Below are 19454 nucleotides of genomic sequence, written 5' to 3' on the forward strand. Positions count from 1 at the left end.
TACTTAAAAATCATACAATGTGATTTTCTGGAATTTTTGTTTTAGATTCCGTCTCTCACAGTTGAAGTGTACCTATGATACAAATTACAGACCTCTACATGCTTTGTAAGTAGGAAAACTTGCAAAATCGGCAGTGTATCAAATACTTGTTCTCCCCACTGTATGTAAATAAGGTATTTCTGTTTTTACTGTTAATACATTTGCAAAACAATCTAAAAACCTATTTCTGCTTTCTCATTACGTGTAGATTGATGACAACATATACTATTCTATCCTATGTATTCTTCAGATATACTACATATTCTATCCATATACTGTCCATAATGTCTATAGATTCCATCATGTTTATTCTTGTATATTGTTAGATATTACTGCACTGTTGGCGCTAGGATCACAAGCATTTCGCTACACCCTGTTTTTGCTTTGTCATTATGTGTGTAAATTGATGAGGACAAAAAATGTATTTAAGCAATTTTAGAATAAGGCTGTAACGTAACAGAATGTCCAAAAAGGGAAGGGGTCTGAATACTTTCCGAATGCACTGTATAGTGTATATAGGGCATGTTGGGTCTGTAATGGCACAATTCTCAACCATGTTTATTTTCATATTGGACCGCCATCTAGTGGCATACGGTCTGCTCCATCTCTGCTACAGAGACACAGGCAGTAACCTCAGCTCCCTCAGCAGTTGCAGAAGCGTATTGGTATAATCCACAGTGAAGGTGTGCTCCTCTTCTCTAGTGTCAGACTGCATTGTCACAGTACTGGAGCCCTGAGGCATGGGCCCCAGGGACGAGAACAAAACACATGACCTGGTCACAAAAGTTTGATGTTCCAAAGAGAGACGCATGATTCTATAATAACTTCCTCCAAATTCTGCAATGAATGTATACCGTACCAACACCAGACTTGCCAATAGCATATATACAGTAGATTGTCTGTGAACATCATGGAAATAAATTGAAGATGCTGAAATGTTAGACAAAAAAATACAATTTTTACTGTTATACCTTTATTTCTTGCTATTGCATTTTGTACACATTCAGTGGCAAGAAAGAAAGAAGAGAAAACACTGGTTTGGCAAACTAATGTGTACATATCACATTCACAAATCCCACTTTGCAAAGCAGTCAAACTACAATGAGATTCCAGTGCGTGGTGACAAAAACAAAAAGGTACAGCACACAGGATATGTGCTAAGTAAGGTGTGCCGTGTAAGAGAAGCAGAATTGTCTGCAAGGACACAGATACTGAATATGAACAATAAAGCAGCATTCAAAAAGCATAGGCACTTGAAGCATGTGCAAATAGCTAGTGCAGTGCCAGTGTGAGCTGTGCGTGGGAGCAATAAGAGCATTAGAATGAAAAAGGAAGAGAATGGAAAGCAGCTAATGACATCATCAACAAGACATATTTAACCCATCTACATGTTCTTTCATTCTGCACATACTAAAAACTAACATCAACAAAATATCAACTTACTAACTACTATCAGGACACGTGATGGTAGTGTGTATCAGAGACCCTGGTCCATTTCAAGTGCTAATTTCAGTTCATCATTTTTTTTTTGTCCAGAAACATTTAGTTAGTTATGGTAGTAAATCAAATTAACTATCTCATTCATTCACCACCTGATCTTATTATCTCAATAGCTTTTCTATAATTTGTGCTTGTCCTAAAACAGCCTCGATTTCAGCGTGGTCTTTGGGTTTTTGAGGACAAAGATCTAGAATGACCTCCATGATGAGTCCTAAAAAAATTGCTACAATAATTTTTAAATCTGCAAAGCATATGAAATAAGTAAATAATTTTACTTGTAATAACCTATATAATTTCCAAAATAATGCTATGGTGCAGTGAAAGTACAATTTGATCAATCATTTTTGGCAAGATACATCTGTAAGCAATTCCACTTAATAATTTTCTAAAAAATAACATTACAAAATGTTGAATATAATTGTTGCCTATAGATTTAATACATTATTACAATAACTAATAATGTGCCATGTGAAGCTGAGTATCAAAACATTTAACACAGTCATAACATGTCTTGAACTTTCAATGGCTAATCAGCAATCCGTAATTATGCAATACAGGGGATATCACTAAGAGTAATGTTTCCTTTGATATACAATTTAGCTAAGCTCAAGCTTCTACTGTATGAAAGCTACAAGAACATGTGGGAATGACAAAATGTAAACAAAACTTTCAAACTAGAGAGAGCATCAGATTTCTTTGCGTCTATGAAAGGTTTCTTAATACTTTGAGATTGAAATAAAAAAGGCAAGAGTTGATCATTAACCAATTATTGAATAGTTACAACATACCACCTGACACGTAAATATTTTAGCCAATCAATAGCATGGGATTGTCAACTTCCAACTTTCATTTCCATTTCATCCATTATCTTAATGGTAATTCAGAGGAAATCCTTAGAAATCACTCTGCCATTTCCTGGTTACTAAAATTATAATAGTTGCCCTAATTTCAGTTTATGTGCCAAAACAAGTATTGATAATCATTGTACCATCTGAAATACTGTACAAAAATAATGTATAATCAGCTCTTTATAGCTGGTGTACAAAACCAAACGTAAAAGATACAAAAATAAACTTAAGCACGGGAAGCATAGAAATCGTTTCTATGTGAATTTGGTTGGGTCCCCCAAAAAGTTACATAAAATATTGCAGATTTAAGTGCCCCAGAATCAGGGGCTGTGAGCCAAGTACACACTCTGATACGGTAGTGTTGGCCTTACTTTTCACCCCCACTATCTCGTCAATGCTACAGGGATGCTACAATGGGAATGGGTGATCATGTCCTAAAGAGATTCACAAAGGCTGTGTTTGCAAACTTGTCTGTCGCCCCTTCATTAAAGACCAAAATTGGTTAATGAATATTGTGATTGAATAAAAAAAACTAGACCAGTTTAATTTACGGAGCAAAAAAATATACAGCTGTGCAATATACACTGAACAAAAATATAAAAGCTACATGTAAAATGTTTGTCCCATGTTTCATTATCTGAAATAAAAGATATAATATGTTCCATATGCACAACAAGCTTATTTCTCTCAAATGTTGTGCATAAATTTGTTTACATTCCTATTAGTGAGCATTTCTCCTTTGCTAAGATAATCAATCCACTTGACAGGTGTGTATTATCAAGAAGCTGATTAAACAGCATGATCATGACAATAAAAGGCCACGTACTCTGATTGGTTGGGCATGGCTCCCAAGTGGGTGGGCCTATGCCCTCGCAGGCTGTGCACCCGCCCAGACATGTCAAATCCATAGTCCTAATGAATTCATGATTCATGAACTGATACATACAATTACGCTGGATTCAAAACTTAGTTAAATGATTTGAATTATTATACAACCATCCCAGCTCTGCAGATTTGGCTGTGAAGAGACAGAATCATTAGATCATTTGTTTTGGTACTGAAGAATTGCAAACATTTACCTGGAGCTAACTCTGCAACAAAAAACTGAGGGTGTTCAGAGATAGATGGGAGGGGTTGAAAATGAAGCTGAAGGGTTGTACTAAAAATAACAAGATAAATATTGTAAAATATACTGTGTTCCGTACAATGTATATAGGTTCAGAGCTTTTGTGAAACAGCACTGTTTAAAATGATAGGTCAAATAAAAAAATCTAAACTGGATGGTCTTCAGAGATAGATGGGAGGAGTTGAGGGTAGCAGAAGGATGGGACAAAAAGAAACAAAATATAACTATTATAAAATATACTGTGTCCGTAAAATGTATATAGTATGTATAAACTGGAAGTAGAAGCCTAAGCGTTGTTGAACACTAGTTTACTCCAATTAGGGGAGGGGTGGTAGTGTTAGGGTAAAATAATAACAGATAATATATTTTTTTAAAGATATATAATTATATATATCTTTACACAAAGGCTGCTTTTACCTAATCTGATTGTTTAAAAAAACGATTAGTGGAAAAATATCACTATTGGTCTACCTGTGGTAAACATAGCCATTGTGAATCTCTTTAGGATTATGACCATCCATTCCAGTACTAGCATCCCTGAGCCAAAGGGCTGATATGAGCGTGAAAGTCTGGAAGTCCTGAAAGTTTGACTGATATAAAGAAATTGTTTGATAGGATTCTCACCTGACACTCCAAAAGCAAAGCCTAAAGTATAGAGAATAGATAGTACAGAATAAGAACTCGTCTGATGGATCAGTTTTTGAAGTGATCATTGAAGTGGTCAGAAAACAGTGAATATGGTGGAGCCACAGCCTCCAACATACCACTGTTTCACACTAATTACACATTGCCTATGATCTCAGTAAATTGTAGTTATTATTGTGAACTATAATAATGATATGAAAATCTGTTTAAAAACATTTAATAACATCTAGCTATCTGTACATTGAAAGGAGGTCAGGGAGAGAGGAGACCCGTAGTTACAGGAAGTGACATCACAAGGGACAGAAGAAATAGCCCGGTATGGAACATCACGCTGAGGGCTGAACAGATTGGAAGAATTCCTAGACAGACAAAAACAGACCATCAGATTTAAACACTTGTACACAAACACAACAAACAAACCCTTGCAACAAAGAAAATTGCATTTAGAAAAATGCTAATATTATCTACCACATCAAGAGTCATTACTGAAAGATAATGTCATCACACTTCTCTTTCAATTATACTTCGCTACTAGTTTTTGATTTCATACTCATTTTCCAGACAAAAATTATTCAAATGCCTTTCGAAATGCACACTTCATCTGTATGGATGTGCAATAATACAAGAACAAATAGGTCTACATGTACACAAAGAGATCCACAAAGAGAATTTCTTGGAAATACTTTCAGAATTCTTGTCTACCCTACTACATATTTGATTGAGTAAATTCATATCTTTGGGCAACCCACCGAACAACTCCAATGCTGTATATGTTTGCATTTTTTTGCAATAATTTATGTTTGTAAGTGTATATGTTTGCACCATCAACTACATTGACTCCCCTCTCCTATCTCAGTTGTCCTTCCTCCTGCTCATCCCTGTACCCATGATGACTCACGCTGGTGTACAGCCATGCTGTTCTCCTTCCAGGTAGACCCCTGGTACACCCTGCAGGTGTAGGTGTAGGGCTTATCGTCCGCCATCGGAGCCCAGGTGAGGCGACACACTGTGGGGTTGACCAGGCTCACGTTGGCCCTCCTCCGGTTGTCTGTGGACACCAGGGACACAGCGTTGGGGTAGGTGCTGCCCACCTATTGTGAATGAGATTTTTCTTCATTTACTTGCTTCAGTGTTCCACTGTGATTATTTGCAGCAACAGTGGCACATTTAGTGTGGTAGTGGGCATTTTAAAGCTCATTTCTTGCAATTCTACACATTTTGTTATGGGGCGTAGAGAACATTTGATTGTTTCAAAACGAATTACCTATAATTCTACACATTTTGCCAATTGGCAGATGCTATTCTTATGCTATCTGAGTGACTCAAACATTGTAACAAAATCAATGGGGGCCTCATGACATTTTTGGTATTTTAGATTCTCATTGTCTGTCTAGTTTTTCCCTTTGGTGATTGTTAGTTCTCAAAAATGATCTTATTTTTAAATATATTGCTCCATTTCTCACATCCTGATTAGTTTCACCTGTCCTCGTTATTGTCCACTCCCTAAAGGTGTCGCTTGTTTTCCCCAGTGGATTTATCCCTGTGTTTCCTGTCTCTCTGTGCCAGTTCATCTTGTATGTTTAGTCAAGTCAACCAGCATGTTTGTCCCATACTCCTTTTGCTATTCTCCCTTTTCTAGTCCTCCCGGTTTTGACCCTGTCCTGTTTCTGGACTCTGTACCCGCCTACCTGATCATTCTGCCTGCCTTGACCACGAGTCTGTCTGCCACTCTGTACCTCCTGGACTCGGATCTGGTTTTGACCTTTTTGCCTGTCCACGACCATTCTATTGCCTACCCCTTTGTATTAATAAACATTGTAAGACTCCAGCCATCTGTCTCCTGTGTCTGCATTTGGGTCTCTCCTTGTGCCTTGATACCATTATATTTTCTACATACTTTCTATCTGGTTTAGTCACACTTAAACATCTAAAATCAACAGTGTGCCGCTGCTAAATGCATATAGGGGAAGATTAAGGTTAAATGCAATAAAATAAATAATGTAATTAATTAATAAATATACACTGAGTGTACAAAATATTAGGAACACCTTCCTAATATTGAGTTGCACCCCTTTTCCCCTCAGACCAGCCTCAATTCGTTGGGGCATGGACTCTACAAGGTGTCAAAAGCATTCCATTTTGACTCCAATGCATCCCACAGTTGGCTGGATGGTGGACCATTCCTGATACACACGGGAAACTGTTGAGCTTGAAAAATCCAGCAGCGTTGCAGTTCTTGACACACTCAAACCAGTACGTGCGCCTGGCACCTACTACCATACCCCGTTCAAAGGAACTTAAATCTTTTGTCTTGCCCATTCACCCTCTGAATTGCACACATACACAATCTATGCCTCAATTCTCTCAAGGCTTAAACATCCTTCTTTAACCTGCCTCCTCCCCTTCATCTACACTGATTTAAAGTGGATTTAACATCTATAAGGGATAATATCTTTCACCTAGATTCACCTGGTCAGTCTATGATATGGAAATAGCAGGTGTTCCTCATGTTTTTACACAGTGTAAATAAAGAAAGAGAAAAATAAGAGAACGAAAATCTATCAAAAACAATCAAATCCCACCAGTCGGCTGTCCTGCTTGTACTCGCAGTAGGGGCCTAGGTGTGCAGGGTTGTCTTCCACAGGGAACTCACAGTCCACCCGCAGGTTGCGCTCCATGTAGGTGAGGCAGGGGTACATCTGAGGACCCCGGGGAGTCCAGAAGAACCCAGAGGTTGTGGAGACCAATGCTAGGACACACAGAATAAGAGGCAATAAGAAACATCCTTGAGAATCACATCACAGGATCTATTGATAAGAAATCTAAACAATAATACAGAGGAAATAGTTCATAGCCAAAGGAAGATTAGAACGCAGGTTTTGTAGACCCCCCACCCCCAAAAAAGCCAGATGATTGCCATGCAGAGTGAGTGCATTACTGTACAGCACTTTGAGATATCAGCTGATGTACGAAGGGCTATATAAATAAAATGTGATTACCTAGGACGAGATATGCGGTGGCAGAGAGCTGCGCCTCCATGGCACCTGCTGGCTCGTGAGTGCTCGGCCCGGTAAACTGAAGTACCTTCAGATGCTCTGCGTGCCAAATTCCAACAAAGACCACTGTGAATAGTGGCATAGACTTACATCCCTACTAAGAACCAGAAGTGAAATAAATAAAAATACCTTCACATTGCATGCCTTATCAAGAGCACACTTCTTCCATGATGATCCCAACAGGAGAGCAAAATATTTTGGCTGTTAAAACTCGGCATTGTAGCCAAAATGACAGTGGACATCTATTTTGTAGAGTAGGCTAAAGAGCCCACACAGCCAGCACAATCTACATAATATTTTCTTCTAAACCGGACCAACAAAAATCCTAAGAGCCTGCGGGGAGACAAGCCTACGCCCATGCGGTCTCGTCTTCAATAACACTGCACCAAACCGGCTTCTCTGAAACAGCACGTTTACAGCATAGCTTTATAGAGAGCTTAAATAGAGGACACCTTGAAAGCGTCTCGAAAAGGGCGATTTGCCTACTATTTCCGATGGTGCATTATACCCAATTGTAGAATTACAGCATATAACATTATCAAATAGTCAATCAAATAAATCTGTCGCATTTACCTGATGGAAGTGGGTAACTCGTGCTTCTTTGCCCTAGGTCAAAGCCGTGACGTCCTGTCCTGATACAGCATAGGCTATCCCGCAAGGAGATGCGAAGTAGCCTAGCGTGCTGATACCTTCGTATATACAGTCATTGGCTGATACAGTCCCAGAGTATGGAGGGCGTGGGCGATTATATGGCTGCTGTGCAGTCCAGCCTGGTCTCATAGATTAGAGGTAACAGTAAACATAAATACACGACACTCAAATTAGTAGGATCAAATCAAATTGTATTTATCGCATGCGCCTAATACACCTGCTTAAGACTTTACCATGAAATACTTGCTCAGAGCCCTTCCCAACGATGCAGAGCTTAAAAACAATAACACAAGGAATAAAATAAAATACAAAAGAAGGGAGCTATATACAGAGAGCACCAGTACAAGACCAACGTGCAGAGAGAGAGGTACAAGGTATGAGGTAGATACAGTGCATTTGGGAAAGAATTCAACCTTATTCTAAAATTAATTGAATTGTTATTTTCCCCCTTATCAATCTAAACACAATACTTCATAATCACAAAGCAAAAACAGGTGACGACATTTCTGCTAATTTATATATATATATATATATATATATATATATATATATATATATATATATATATATATATATATATACACACACAGTGGGGAGTATATACATATATACATATATATATATATATATATATATATATATATATATATATATATATATATATATATATATGTATATATGTATATATATATATATACATATAATATATGTATATATATATATATATATATATATATATATATATATATATATATATATATATAAGTATTTGATACACTGCAGTTTGACTGCCGATTTTGCAGGTTTCCCAACCGACAAAGCATGTAGAGGTCTGTAATTTTTATCATAGGTACACTTCAACTGTGAGACGGAATCTAAAACAAAAATCCATTCACATTGTATGATTTTTAAGTAATTCATTTGCATTTTATTGCATGCAATAAGTATTTGATACATCAGAAAAGCAGAACTTAATATTTGGTACAGAAACCTATGTTTGCAATTACAGAGATCATACGTTTCCTGTAGTTCTTGACCAGGTTTGCACACACTGCAGCAGGGATTTTGGCCCACTCCTCCATACAGACCTTCTCCAGATCCTTCAGGTTTCAGGGATGTCGCTGGGCAATACGGACTTTCAGCTCCCTCCAAAGATTTTCTATTGGTTTCAGGTCTGGAGAATGGCTAGGCCACTCCAGGACCTTGAGATGCTTCTTACGGAGCCACACCCTAGTTGCCATGGCTGTGTGTTTCGGGTCGTTGTCATGCTGGAAGACGCAGCCACGACCCATCTTCAATGCTCTTACTGAGGGAAGGAGGTTGTTGTCCAAGATCTCGCGATACACGGCCCGATCCATCCTCCCCTCAATACGGTGCAGTCGCCCTCTCCCCTTTGCAGAAAAGCATCCCCAAAGAATGATGTTTCCACCTCCATGCTTCATGGTTGGGATGGTGTTCTTGGGGTTGTATTCATCCTTCTCCTTCCTCCAAACACGGCGAGTGGAGTTTAGACCAAAAAGCTCTATTTTTGTCTCATCAGACCACATGACCTTCTCCCATTCCTCCTCTGGATCACCCAGATGGTCATTGGCAAACTTCAGACGGGCCTGGACATGCGCTGGCTTGAGCAGGGGGACCTTGCGTGCGCTGCAGGATTTTAATCCATGACGGCATAGTGTGTTACTAATGGTTCTTTGAGTCTGTGGTACCAGCTCTCTTCAGGTCATTGACCAGGTCCTGCCGTGTAGGGCTGATCCCTCACCTTCCTCATGATCATTGATGCCCCACGAGGTGAGATCTTGAATGGAGCCCCAGACCGAGGGTGATTGACCGTCATCTTGAACTTCTTCCATTTTCTAATAATTGCGCCAACAGTTGTTGCCTTCTCACCAAGCTGCTTTCCTATTGTCCTGTAGCCCATCCCAGCCTTGTGCTGGTCTACAATCCCTGATGTCCTTACACAGCTGTCTGGTCTTGGCCATTGTGGAGAGGTTGGAGTCTGTTTGATTGAGTGTGTGGACAGGTGTGTTTTATACAGGTAACGAGTTCAGACAGGTGCAGTTAATACAGGTAATGAGTGGAGAGCAGGAGGGCTTCTTAAAGAACAACTAACAGGTCTGTGAGAGCCGGAATTCTTACTGGTTGGTAGATGATCAAATACTTATTGCATGCAATAAAATGCAAATGAATGACTTAAAAATCATACAATGTGATTTTCTGTATTTTTGTTTTAGATTCAGTCTCTCACAATTGAAGTATACCTATGATAAAAATTACAGACCTCTACATGCTTTGTAGGTAGGAAAACATGCAAAATCATCAGTGTATCAAATACTTGTTCTCCCCACTGGAAATATATATTTATATATAAAACTTTAATATCACATTTACATAAGTATTCAGACTTACTTATTCAGATTTAAGAGGGCACCGACAGAGATGGTCACTTCCCTTCAGGTCCTTAAGAAACTGTGCAGTTATTTGTTCTTATGTATTATTTTAAGTATTATTTCTTACATTGTTAGCCCAGGAAATCTCAAGTGTTATTACATACAACCGGGAAGAAATATTGGATATTAAATTGATGACAACTTACCAACATTCAACCAGGAATACGTATTTCCCGAAGCGGATCCTTTGTTCGGACCTCCACCCTGGACATGGGATCTTATCCCAGAGGCTGAACCAAAACACCGCAGCCGCCGCAGGAGATGCAGACGGAGCGGCCTACTGGTCAGACTCAGAAGGCGAGCACACCATCCATCGCTCCAGAGCATATTTCTCGCCCATGTCCAATCTCTAGATAACAAGGAGGGCAAAATTAGGGCACGAGTTGCCTTCCAGAGAGACAGAGATTGTAACAAACTATAACAGGTAACGCCCGTGCTCAGGTCTGTCCAACACTGGTCTGACCAATTGGATACCACGCTTCAGGATTGCTTCGATCACGTGAACTGGGATATGTTCTGGATAGCCTCAGACAACAACATTAATGTATATGCTGACTCGGTAAGCGAGGTTATTAGCAAGTGCATCGGAGATGTTATACCCACTGTGACTATTAAAACATTTCCCGAACCAGAACCCGTGGATTGATGGCAGCATTCATGCAAAACTGAAAGCACAAACCACTGCTTTTAATCATGCCAAAGGGACTGGAAACATGACCGAATACAAACAGTGCAGCTATTCCCTCCGTAAGGCAATCAAATAAGCAAAGCGTCAGTATAGAGATAAAGTAGACGCAATTCAACGGCTCAAACACGAGACGTATATGGCAGGGTCTACAGTCAATCACACATTACAAAAAGAAAACCAGCTCCTTCGCAGACATCGACGTCTTGCTCCCAGACAAATTAAACAACTTCTTTGCTCGCTTTGAGGACAATACAGTGCCACTGACACGGCCCGCTACCAAAGCCTGTGGGCTCTCATTCTCCGTGGCCAACGTGAGTAAAACATTTAAACGTGTTAACCCTCACAAGGCAAGGCCCATCCCTGGCCGCATCCTCAGAGCATGCGCAGACGAGCTGGCTGGTGTGTTTACGAACATATTAAATCATTCCCTATCCCTGTCTGTTGTCCCCACATGCTTCAAGTTGGCCAACACTGTTCTTGTTCCCAAGGAAGCTAAGGTAATTGAACTAATAGACTATCGCCCCGTTGCAGTCACTTCTGTCATCATGAAGTGCTTTGAGAGACTAGTCAAGGAGCATATCACCCCCACCCTACCTGATGCCCTAGACCCACTTCAATTTGTTTACCGCCCAAATAGGTCCACTGACGATGCAATCGCCATCACACTGCACACTGCCCTATCCCATCTGGACAAGAGGAATACCTATGTAAGAATGTTGTTCACTGACTACAGCTCAGCATTTAATACCATAGTACCCTCCAAACTCGTCATTAAGCTTGAGACCCCGGGTCTCGACCCCGCCCTGTGTAACTGGGTCCTGGACTTTCTGACGGGCCGACCCCAGGTGGTGAAGGTAGGAAACAGCATCTACACTTCGCTGATCCTCAACACTGGGGCCGCATAAGGGTGCGTTCTCAGCCCTCTCCTGTACTCCCTTCACCCATGACTGCGTGGCCATGCACGTTTCCAACCGAATCATCAAGTTTGGAGACGACACTACAGTGATTGGCTTGATTACCAACAACAACGAGACGGCCTACAGGGAGGAGGTGAGTGCCCTCGGAGTGTGGTGTCAGGAAAATAACCTCTCACTCAATGTCAACAAAACAAAGGAGATGATTGTGGACTTCAGGAAACAGCAGAGGGAGCACCCCCCTATCCACATCGATGGAACAGTAGTGGAGAAGGTGGAAAGTTTTAATTTCCTCTGAGTACACATCACGGACAAACTGAAATGGTCCACCCACACAGACAGCATGGTGAAGAAGGCGCAAGAGACTGAAAAAATTTGACTTGTCACTTAAAAACTCACAAACTTTTACAGATGCACAATCGAGAGCATCCTGTCAGGCTGTATGACAACTGCACCGCCTCAACCGCAAGGTGCGGTCTGCGCAACTCATCACTGTGGGCAAACTACCTTCCCCTCAGGAAACCTACAGCACCCGATGTAACAGGAACGACCACCCGAGCCACTACCTGTTCACCCCACTATCATCCAGAAGGCAAGGTCAGTACAGGTGTATGCTGGGACTGAGAGACTGAAAAACAGGTTCTATCTCAAGGGCATCAGACTGTTAAACAGCCATCACTAACATAGAGAGGCTGCTGTCAACATACAGACTCAAATCTCTGGCCACTAATAAATGGACTTAATAAAGATGTCACTAGTCACCTTAAATAACGGCACTTTAATAATGTTTACATATCCTACATTACTCATATCATATGTATATACTGTTCTATACCATTGACTGCATCTTGCCCGTGCCTATCATTTGTCACTTTAAATAACACCACTTTAATAATGTTTATATATCCTACATTACTCATCTCATATGTATATACTGCTCTATAACATCGACTGCATCTTGCCTATGCCGCACGGCCATCGCTTATCCGTATACAGTTGAAGTCGGATGTTTACATACAGCTTAGCCAAATACATTTAATCTCAGTTTTTCACAATTCCTGACATTTAATCACATTAAAGATTCCCTATCTTAGTTCAGTTAGGATCACCACTTTATTTTAAGAAGGTGAAATGTCAGAATAATAGTAGAGAGAACAAATGATTTATTTCATCACATTCCCACTGGGTCAGAAGTTTACATACACGCAATGCTATTTGGTAGCATTGCCTTTAAATAATTTAACTTTGGTCAAACGTTTCGAGTAGCCTTCCACAAGCTTCCCACAATAAGTTGGGTGAAGTCCACTCCTGCGTTGTCTTGGCTCTGTGCTTAGGGTCGTTGTCGTGTTGGAAGGTGAACCTTCGCCCCAGTCCTTCGCCCCTGAGGTCCTGGGAACTCAGTCCACCCCCAGGTTGTGCTCCATGTAGGTGAGGCAGGGGAACATCTGAGGACCCCGGGGAGTCCAGAAGAACCCAGATGTTGTGTAGACCAATGTTAGGACGCACAGAATAAGTGGCAATAAGAGACATCCTTGAGAATCACATCACAGGATGTAATGATACGAAACGTAAACAATAATACACAATCCTGTCTCGGAGCTCTACGGACCATTCCTTCGACCTCATGGCTTTTGCTCTGACATGCACTGTCAACGGTGGGAACTCATATAGACAGGTTTGTGCCTTTCTAAATCATGTCCAATCAATTTAATTTACAGCAGGTGGACTCCAATCAAGAAAAACTTCAAGGATGATAATTGGAAACAGGATGCAACTGAGCTCAATTTTGAGTCTCATTGCAAAGGGTTTGTATTCTTAAGTAAATTATGTATTTTATTTACAAAAATGTCTAAAAATCCTGTTTTCGCTTTGTCATTGTAACGGCTTTCTTCTGTGGATGAAGGATCGGACCAAAGCGCTGCGTGGTTAGTGTTCAACATGTTTAAAAAAGACAAATAAACGTGAACACTACAAAATACCAAAACAACAAATGTGAAAAACCGAAACAGTCCTATCTGGTGCATAGAAACAAAGACAGAAGACAACCACCCACAAAACCCAACACAAAACAAGCTACCTAAATATGTTTCCCAATCAGAGACAATGACTTACACCTGCCTCTGATTGAGAACCACATCAGGCCAAACATAGAAATGGGAAAATTAGACACACACCATAGAATGCCCACTCAGCTCACGTCCTGACCAACACTAAAACAAAGAAAACACAAAAGAACTATGGTCAGAACGTGACAGTACCCCCCCCCCCAAAGGTGCGGACTCCAGCCGCAAAACCTGAACCTATAGGGGAGGGTCTGGGTGGGCATCTGTCTGCGGTGGCGCAGGACGTGGACCCCACTCCACCATAGTCTTTGTCCGCTTTAGTCTCCTCCTAGGAATGGCGACCCTCCTAAAGGGTCTCACTGGACTAAACAAACTCCTCCGGACTGAGGGGCAGCTCCGGACTGAGGGGTAGCTCCGGACTGAGGGGTAGCTCAGGACTGAGAGGTAGCTCAGGACTGAAGGGTAGCTCAGGACTGAGGGGTAGCTCAGGACTGAGGAGCAGCTCAGGACTGAGGGGCAGCTCAGGACTGAGGGGTAGCTCAGGACTGAGAGGTAGCTCAGAACTGAGGGGTAGCTCAGGACTCAGGGATAGCTCAGGACTGAGAGGTAGCTCAGGACTGAGAGGTAGCTCAGGCTGGTTGACGGCTCTGGCGGCTCCTAGCTGACTGACGGCTGGTTGACGGCTCTGGCAGCTTCTGGCTGACTGACGGCTCTGGCGGTTCCTGGCTGGCTGACGGCTCTAGCGGCTCCTGGCTGACTGGCGGCTCTGGTGGCTCCTGGCTGACTGGCGGCTCTGGCAGCTCCATGCTGACTGGCGGCTCTGGCGGCTCCATGCTGACTGCCGGCTCTGGCGGCTCATGACAGACTGGCGGCTAGGCTATAGAAATAGGAAAACTAGACACACAACATAGAATGCCTACCAACACTAAAACAAAGAAAACACAAAAGAACTATGGTCAGAACTTGACAGTCATTAAAATGTAATTTAATTCATTTTAGAACAAGTTTTTTTTAAATGGAAAAAGTCAAGGGGTCTGAATACATTGTATGTACATGAGTCCAGAGACCATGCTGTTGAACGCTGAGCTGTAGTCTATGAACAGCATTGTCCATAGTAATTTCCCCTCTTGTCCAGGTGGGAGAGGGCAGTGTGTAATTAACATTGTGTCATCTGTGGATCTGTTGGGGCAGTATGCCCATCGCACTGGATCTAGGGTAACTGGGATGATAGTGTTTATGTGTGTCATGACCAGCCTTTCAAAGCACTTCATAATTACAGATGTGAGTGCTACAGGGCGATAGTCATTTAGGCTCTTGGGAAAAGGGACAATGGTGGTCAGCTTGAAACATGTTGGGATTACAGACTGGGACAAGGAGAGATTGAAAATGGTTTGCTCATTCTTTGGGAATGTACCCTGGTATTGCTTCTGGCCTGGCAACCTTGTGGTTGTAAACCCGTTTGAACACTTTGCTCACATTAGATCACTCAGTCATACAGAAAAACAGTGGCTTTTACACAAGGCACAGTGAGCATAAAAGGCATTTAGCTCATTTGGGAGCTCTGCATCGCTGGGCAAATGACGACTGGGTTTCATCATCTGCCAGCACTACCACATACGACTAGCTTTGGATCCAGGGTAAAAGGATTCCACCTTCCTCTTATATTGTTCTTTTGCATGATTTATGTATTGTCAGAGGTCGTAGCGGGCTTTATTGTATGTGTCCATGTCCATGTCCGTGTCCCGTTCCTTGTAAGCGGTAGCGCTAGCCTTTAGCCCAGCGTGGATATTGCCTGTAATCCATGGTTTCCTTATAGTCACTGTGGGGATGGCATCGTCTATGCACTTATTGATGAAGCCTGTGACTGTTGTGGTAAACTCCTCAATGCTATCGGAGGAACCACGGAACATATTCCAGTCTGTACTAGCAAAATAATCTTGTAGCCTTGTGTCTGCTTTATCCAACCACTTCTGTATTGAGCGCATCACTAGTACTTCCTGTTTGAGCTTTTGTCTGTAAAGAGGAAGTAGAAGAATGGAGTCATGGTCAGATTCGCCAAATGGAGGACGAGGGTAGAATAAAAGTGGTTTAGCGAACCCATAGTGGCAGAGGAGACGTGTGGGTAAAAGTGAGGTAGGACGGTTTTAAGTCTACCCGCGTTTCTTGTTTGTTTTTGGCCCTATACATTTTGTTGAGTTCCAGAGAGGTGTTGGCTTGTGGAGGGATGTACACAGCCATGATAATTATGGATGAGAACTCTCTTGGTTGATAAAATAATCTGCAGCTTTCCATGAGGTATCCAATATCCAGGTGAGCAAAAGCTTTAGATTTCATTCACACTTGAAGCAGCACACCAGTATTTATTTATGAAAAAAGCACTCCTCCCTTCGTATTCCTCGAAGCCGTTGTCAAATCCTGCCGCTGCATGGAGAATCCACTGAGTACAACGTGCATAGCATCATGATCCAGCTACGTTTCAGTAAGACACAGTGCCTTAAGAAAGTATCACACCCCTTGACTTTTTCCACATTTTGTTGTGTTACAGCCTGAATTTGAGATTTTTTGTCACTGGCCTACACACAATACACCATAAAGTCAACGGGGTCATGGCCAACCTAAATCAATTCAGGAGAAAGAAAATTGCTTAACAAGTCACATAATAGGTTGCATGGACTCTGTGTGGAAAATTTGGGTTTAACATGATTTTTGAGTACCTCATCTCTGTACCCCACACATACAATTATCTGTGAGTTCCTTCTGTCGAGTTACAGTTTCTGTAGATGTAGCGTTAAGATTACCCTTCGTTGGAACTAAGGGGCCTAGCCCGAACCATGAAAAACACCTCCAGACCATTATTCTTCATCCACCAAACCTTACAGTTGGCACTATGCATTTGGGCAGGGATCGTTCTCCTGGCAGCCACCAAACCCAGATTCCTCCGTCAGACTGCCAGATGGTGAAGCGTAATTCCTCACTCCAGAGAACGTGTTTCCACTGCTCCAGAGTCCAATGGCGGCGAGCTTTACACTACTCCAACCAATGCTTGAGTGTGACTCGGCCATGGAAACCCATATCATGAAGCTCCCGATGAACAGTCCTTGTGCAGACATTGCTTGGAACTCGGAAGTGAGTGTTGCAACCGAGGACGGACAATAGTTACGTGCTCCGCACTTTAGTACTCGACGGTCCCGTTCTGCGAGCTTGTGTGACCTACCACTTAGTGGCTGAGCCGTTGTTGCACCTAGATGTTTCCACTTCACAATAACAGCACTTACGGTTGACCAGGGCAGCTCTAGAAGGGCAGAAATTTGACAAACTGATTTGTTTGGTAAGCGGCATCATATGACGGTATCATTGAGTTCTTCAGTAAGGCCATTCTACTGTCAGTGTTTGTCTATGGAGATTGCATGGCTGCATGGTTGATTTTATATACCTGTCAGCAACGGGTGTGGCTGAAATAGCCGAATCCTCTAATTTGAAGGGGTGTCCACATGCTTTTTTATATATAGTGTATATTTGTCAACTAATGTAAGAATTGACATTTTATTGCAAAATATACAATGATATGAATGTTTTAAATGGTTTTTGTACTGACTACAGTGTCATGACGTGCCCTGGGGGGAGGCTCTATTTCTACCTTTGAGAATGTGGGAATGTTCCGTGGACATTATGAGTGTTTCATTTGGTGATCTCATGGAGGACAGGAAACACACATAAAGGTATCTAACAAAGTGTACATTTCCCAGCTGTCAGGTTTCCATCTAAATATTGTGAAACATATGTCATTTAACAATTTGTGAAAAGATGTAATGTGATGTTAACCTTCTAAATGAGAAAATATGGGTTTTCATATAAAGATTAACTAGTCAGTGGCCACGCCCACGTGAGCATAGGATTTACGCTGAGGTCATAGAACTGCCCTTTTCTACTGAAACGTATAAAACCACCCGTGACAAAATGTACATTTAATGCCAAAGAGACCCACGGTAAGCAGGATGTCTCGAATGGTTAAGACCATGCAAACCATGGTATAAGCTAAGGTTGCAAATGGTTCAACTCTGAGACTATCGATTCACTACAGAAGGAGCAAATTCTAGAGTACACGTATTACGAGTCTGCAGCTAGAAATGACGTAAACCTATAATGAGAATACCGACAACTGCCGAAGCAATTTTTCTATGAGAACATTTCTGAATGGTACTCTGAAGTGTCTATTCTAACCACCTACAACCACGAAAGACTGATTTCAATTAAAGTTAACCAGAGACTCTGATGAACCCTACAGGATGATCAAGGATTCCTACAGAGAAGACAACAACGACATACGGGCGTAAATATATATACATTGCAATTATTCGGAAATGAGCGGCCGTTCATGTGCAAAGGATTAGCATTTCAATTAATATATTTATAGACTGTGTGTAATGAATCCATTTTGTCTTTCCCGCTCTTTCTCAGTCCCAACCTTTCCTTTTGTCTACTAAGCTGTCATATCGGCTTAGCCCACTAGGGACTTTTCTATCATTGTTAGTAACCAATATCTACTGTTTGTCTGTCACGTATTTCTGTGATTATTTAGTTAGTTAGTAAATCAATTATCAAGCCAATTTGTATATCGCTGATTCATAATTCATGCTAGCATTCGTGCAGATAACCAAGAATTTTACGACATTTGTAATGAGCCTAACAAGGTAATAATAACATTTTTATTGAGAATGATGAATCGATCAGATATTAAAATATCTGAAGAGTTATATTCGGAATATCATTGCTCTGTAAATCAACATTTTCCATGGTGCCCCGACTTCCTAGTTAATTAAGTTTACATTATTAGTTTAATCACGTAATAACAATTACACATACAGAATAGATTTGATCAAATAACAGTCTTCATATTTAATGATAGTAAACAACAACAGATAGCATACATTTATGGAGAGAGCTTTTGGTGGATGCTGGAGACACCTGTCAACGACCGGCCGAGCTCCACAAGCCCAGGGCACTGTCCATGGCAGTGTGGTGCTGAAATCATAGTGTGTGTCCCTGGAACATTAAATTCATTTACATTAACTTTTGTTGCACTTTTCAACATGTTAAATAAAACAATCTGATCTAGTGATGGAGCTTTCAGATTTGAAAAGGAAAAGAGTCTATTGAGGCGGCATTGCATCTTGTATGTTTAAAACAAATCATTAAAGCCTACCATATCTATGCACAAAAGGAACATTTTGGACGGCAAATGAAAACGTCTATATTGGTTGTCACTAAACTATACACTTGAACTTCCCCATTAGGATATTGATTCCAGGAACTATGTGGTATCTGATAACTGGAGTTGAGTCCCTGTGGGCATACATCATTTCAGAAATGGCCTCTGCAACCACATTATGGAAAAGTAGAAGGCCTTATAATGACTGTTTACTTCAATAATTTGCTACACACTCAGGCCAAGTGAGGAAGGACAGAGAGCTGAA

General features: G+C 41.2%; 2 protein-coding genes across 8 annotated transcripts in view; both read right to left on the reverse strand.

Annotated features, from left to right (window-relative positions):
* The window catches only part of LOC127906203 (uncharacterized), a 373245-nt gene that overhangs the window by 13968 nt on the left and 339823 nt on the right, over positions 1–19454 (reverse strand). The window lies entirely within an intron of this gene.
* On the reverse strand, positions 996–8140 carry si:ch211-215c18.3 (uncharacterized). Of its 7 annotated transcripts, XM_035781506.2 has the most exons (6): positions 7788–8140; positions 7344–7376; positions 7158–7253; positions 6741–6907; positions 5057–5249; positions 996–4517 (listed from the first exon to the last, which is right to left on the reverse strand). In XM_035781506.2, exons 2-6 carry the CDS (start codon positions 7354–7356, stop codon positions 4411–4413), a joined length of 576 nt encoding a protein of 191 aa, XP_035637399.1. In that variant the 5' UTR covers positions 7357–7376; positions 7788–8140; the 3' UTR covers positions 996–4410. The 7 variants fall into 7 exon arrangements, with proteins under 7 accessions (XP_035637399.1, XP_035637400.1, XP_035637401.1 ...); XM_035781507.2 differs by lacking the exon at positions 7344–7376 and having other exon boundaries at positions 7788–8137; XM_035781508.2 differs by lacking the exon at positions 7344–7376 and having other exon boundaries at positions 7158–7280; positions 7788–8137.

This window comes from Oncorhynchus keta, chromosome 11 (assembly GCF_023373465.1).
Source record: "Oncorhynchus keta strain PuntledgeMale-10-30-2019 chromosome 11, Oket_V2, whole genome shotgun sequence".
Lineage (NCBI taxonomy): Eukaryota > Metazoa > Chordata > Actinopteri > Salmoniformes > Salmonidae > Oncorhynchus > Oncorhynchus keta.

Excerpts from the sequence above, each read along its gene's own strand:
- si:ch211-215c18.3 (XM_035781504.2), bottom strand. The coding sequence starts at position 7,296 with ATGCCACTATTCACAGTGGTCTTTGTTGGAATTTGGCACGCAGAGCAT. Across the intron at positions 6,908-7,157 it reads CACCGCATATCTCGTCCTAG|CATTGGTCTCCACAACCTCT; the intron begins GTAATCACATTT and ends TGTGTGTCCTAG. Across the intron at positions 4,518-5,056 it reads CAGCATGGCTGTACACCAGC|GAATTCTTCCAATCTGTTCA; the intron begins GTGAGTCATCAT and ends TTGTCTGTCTAG.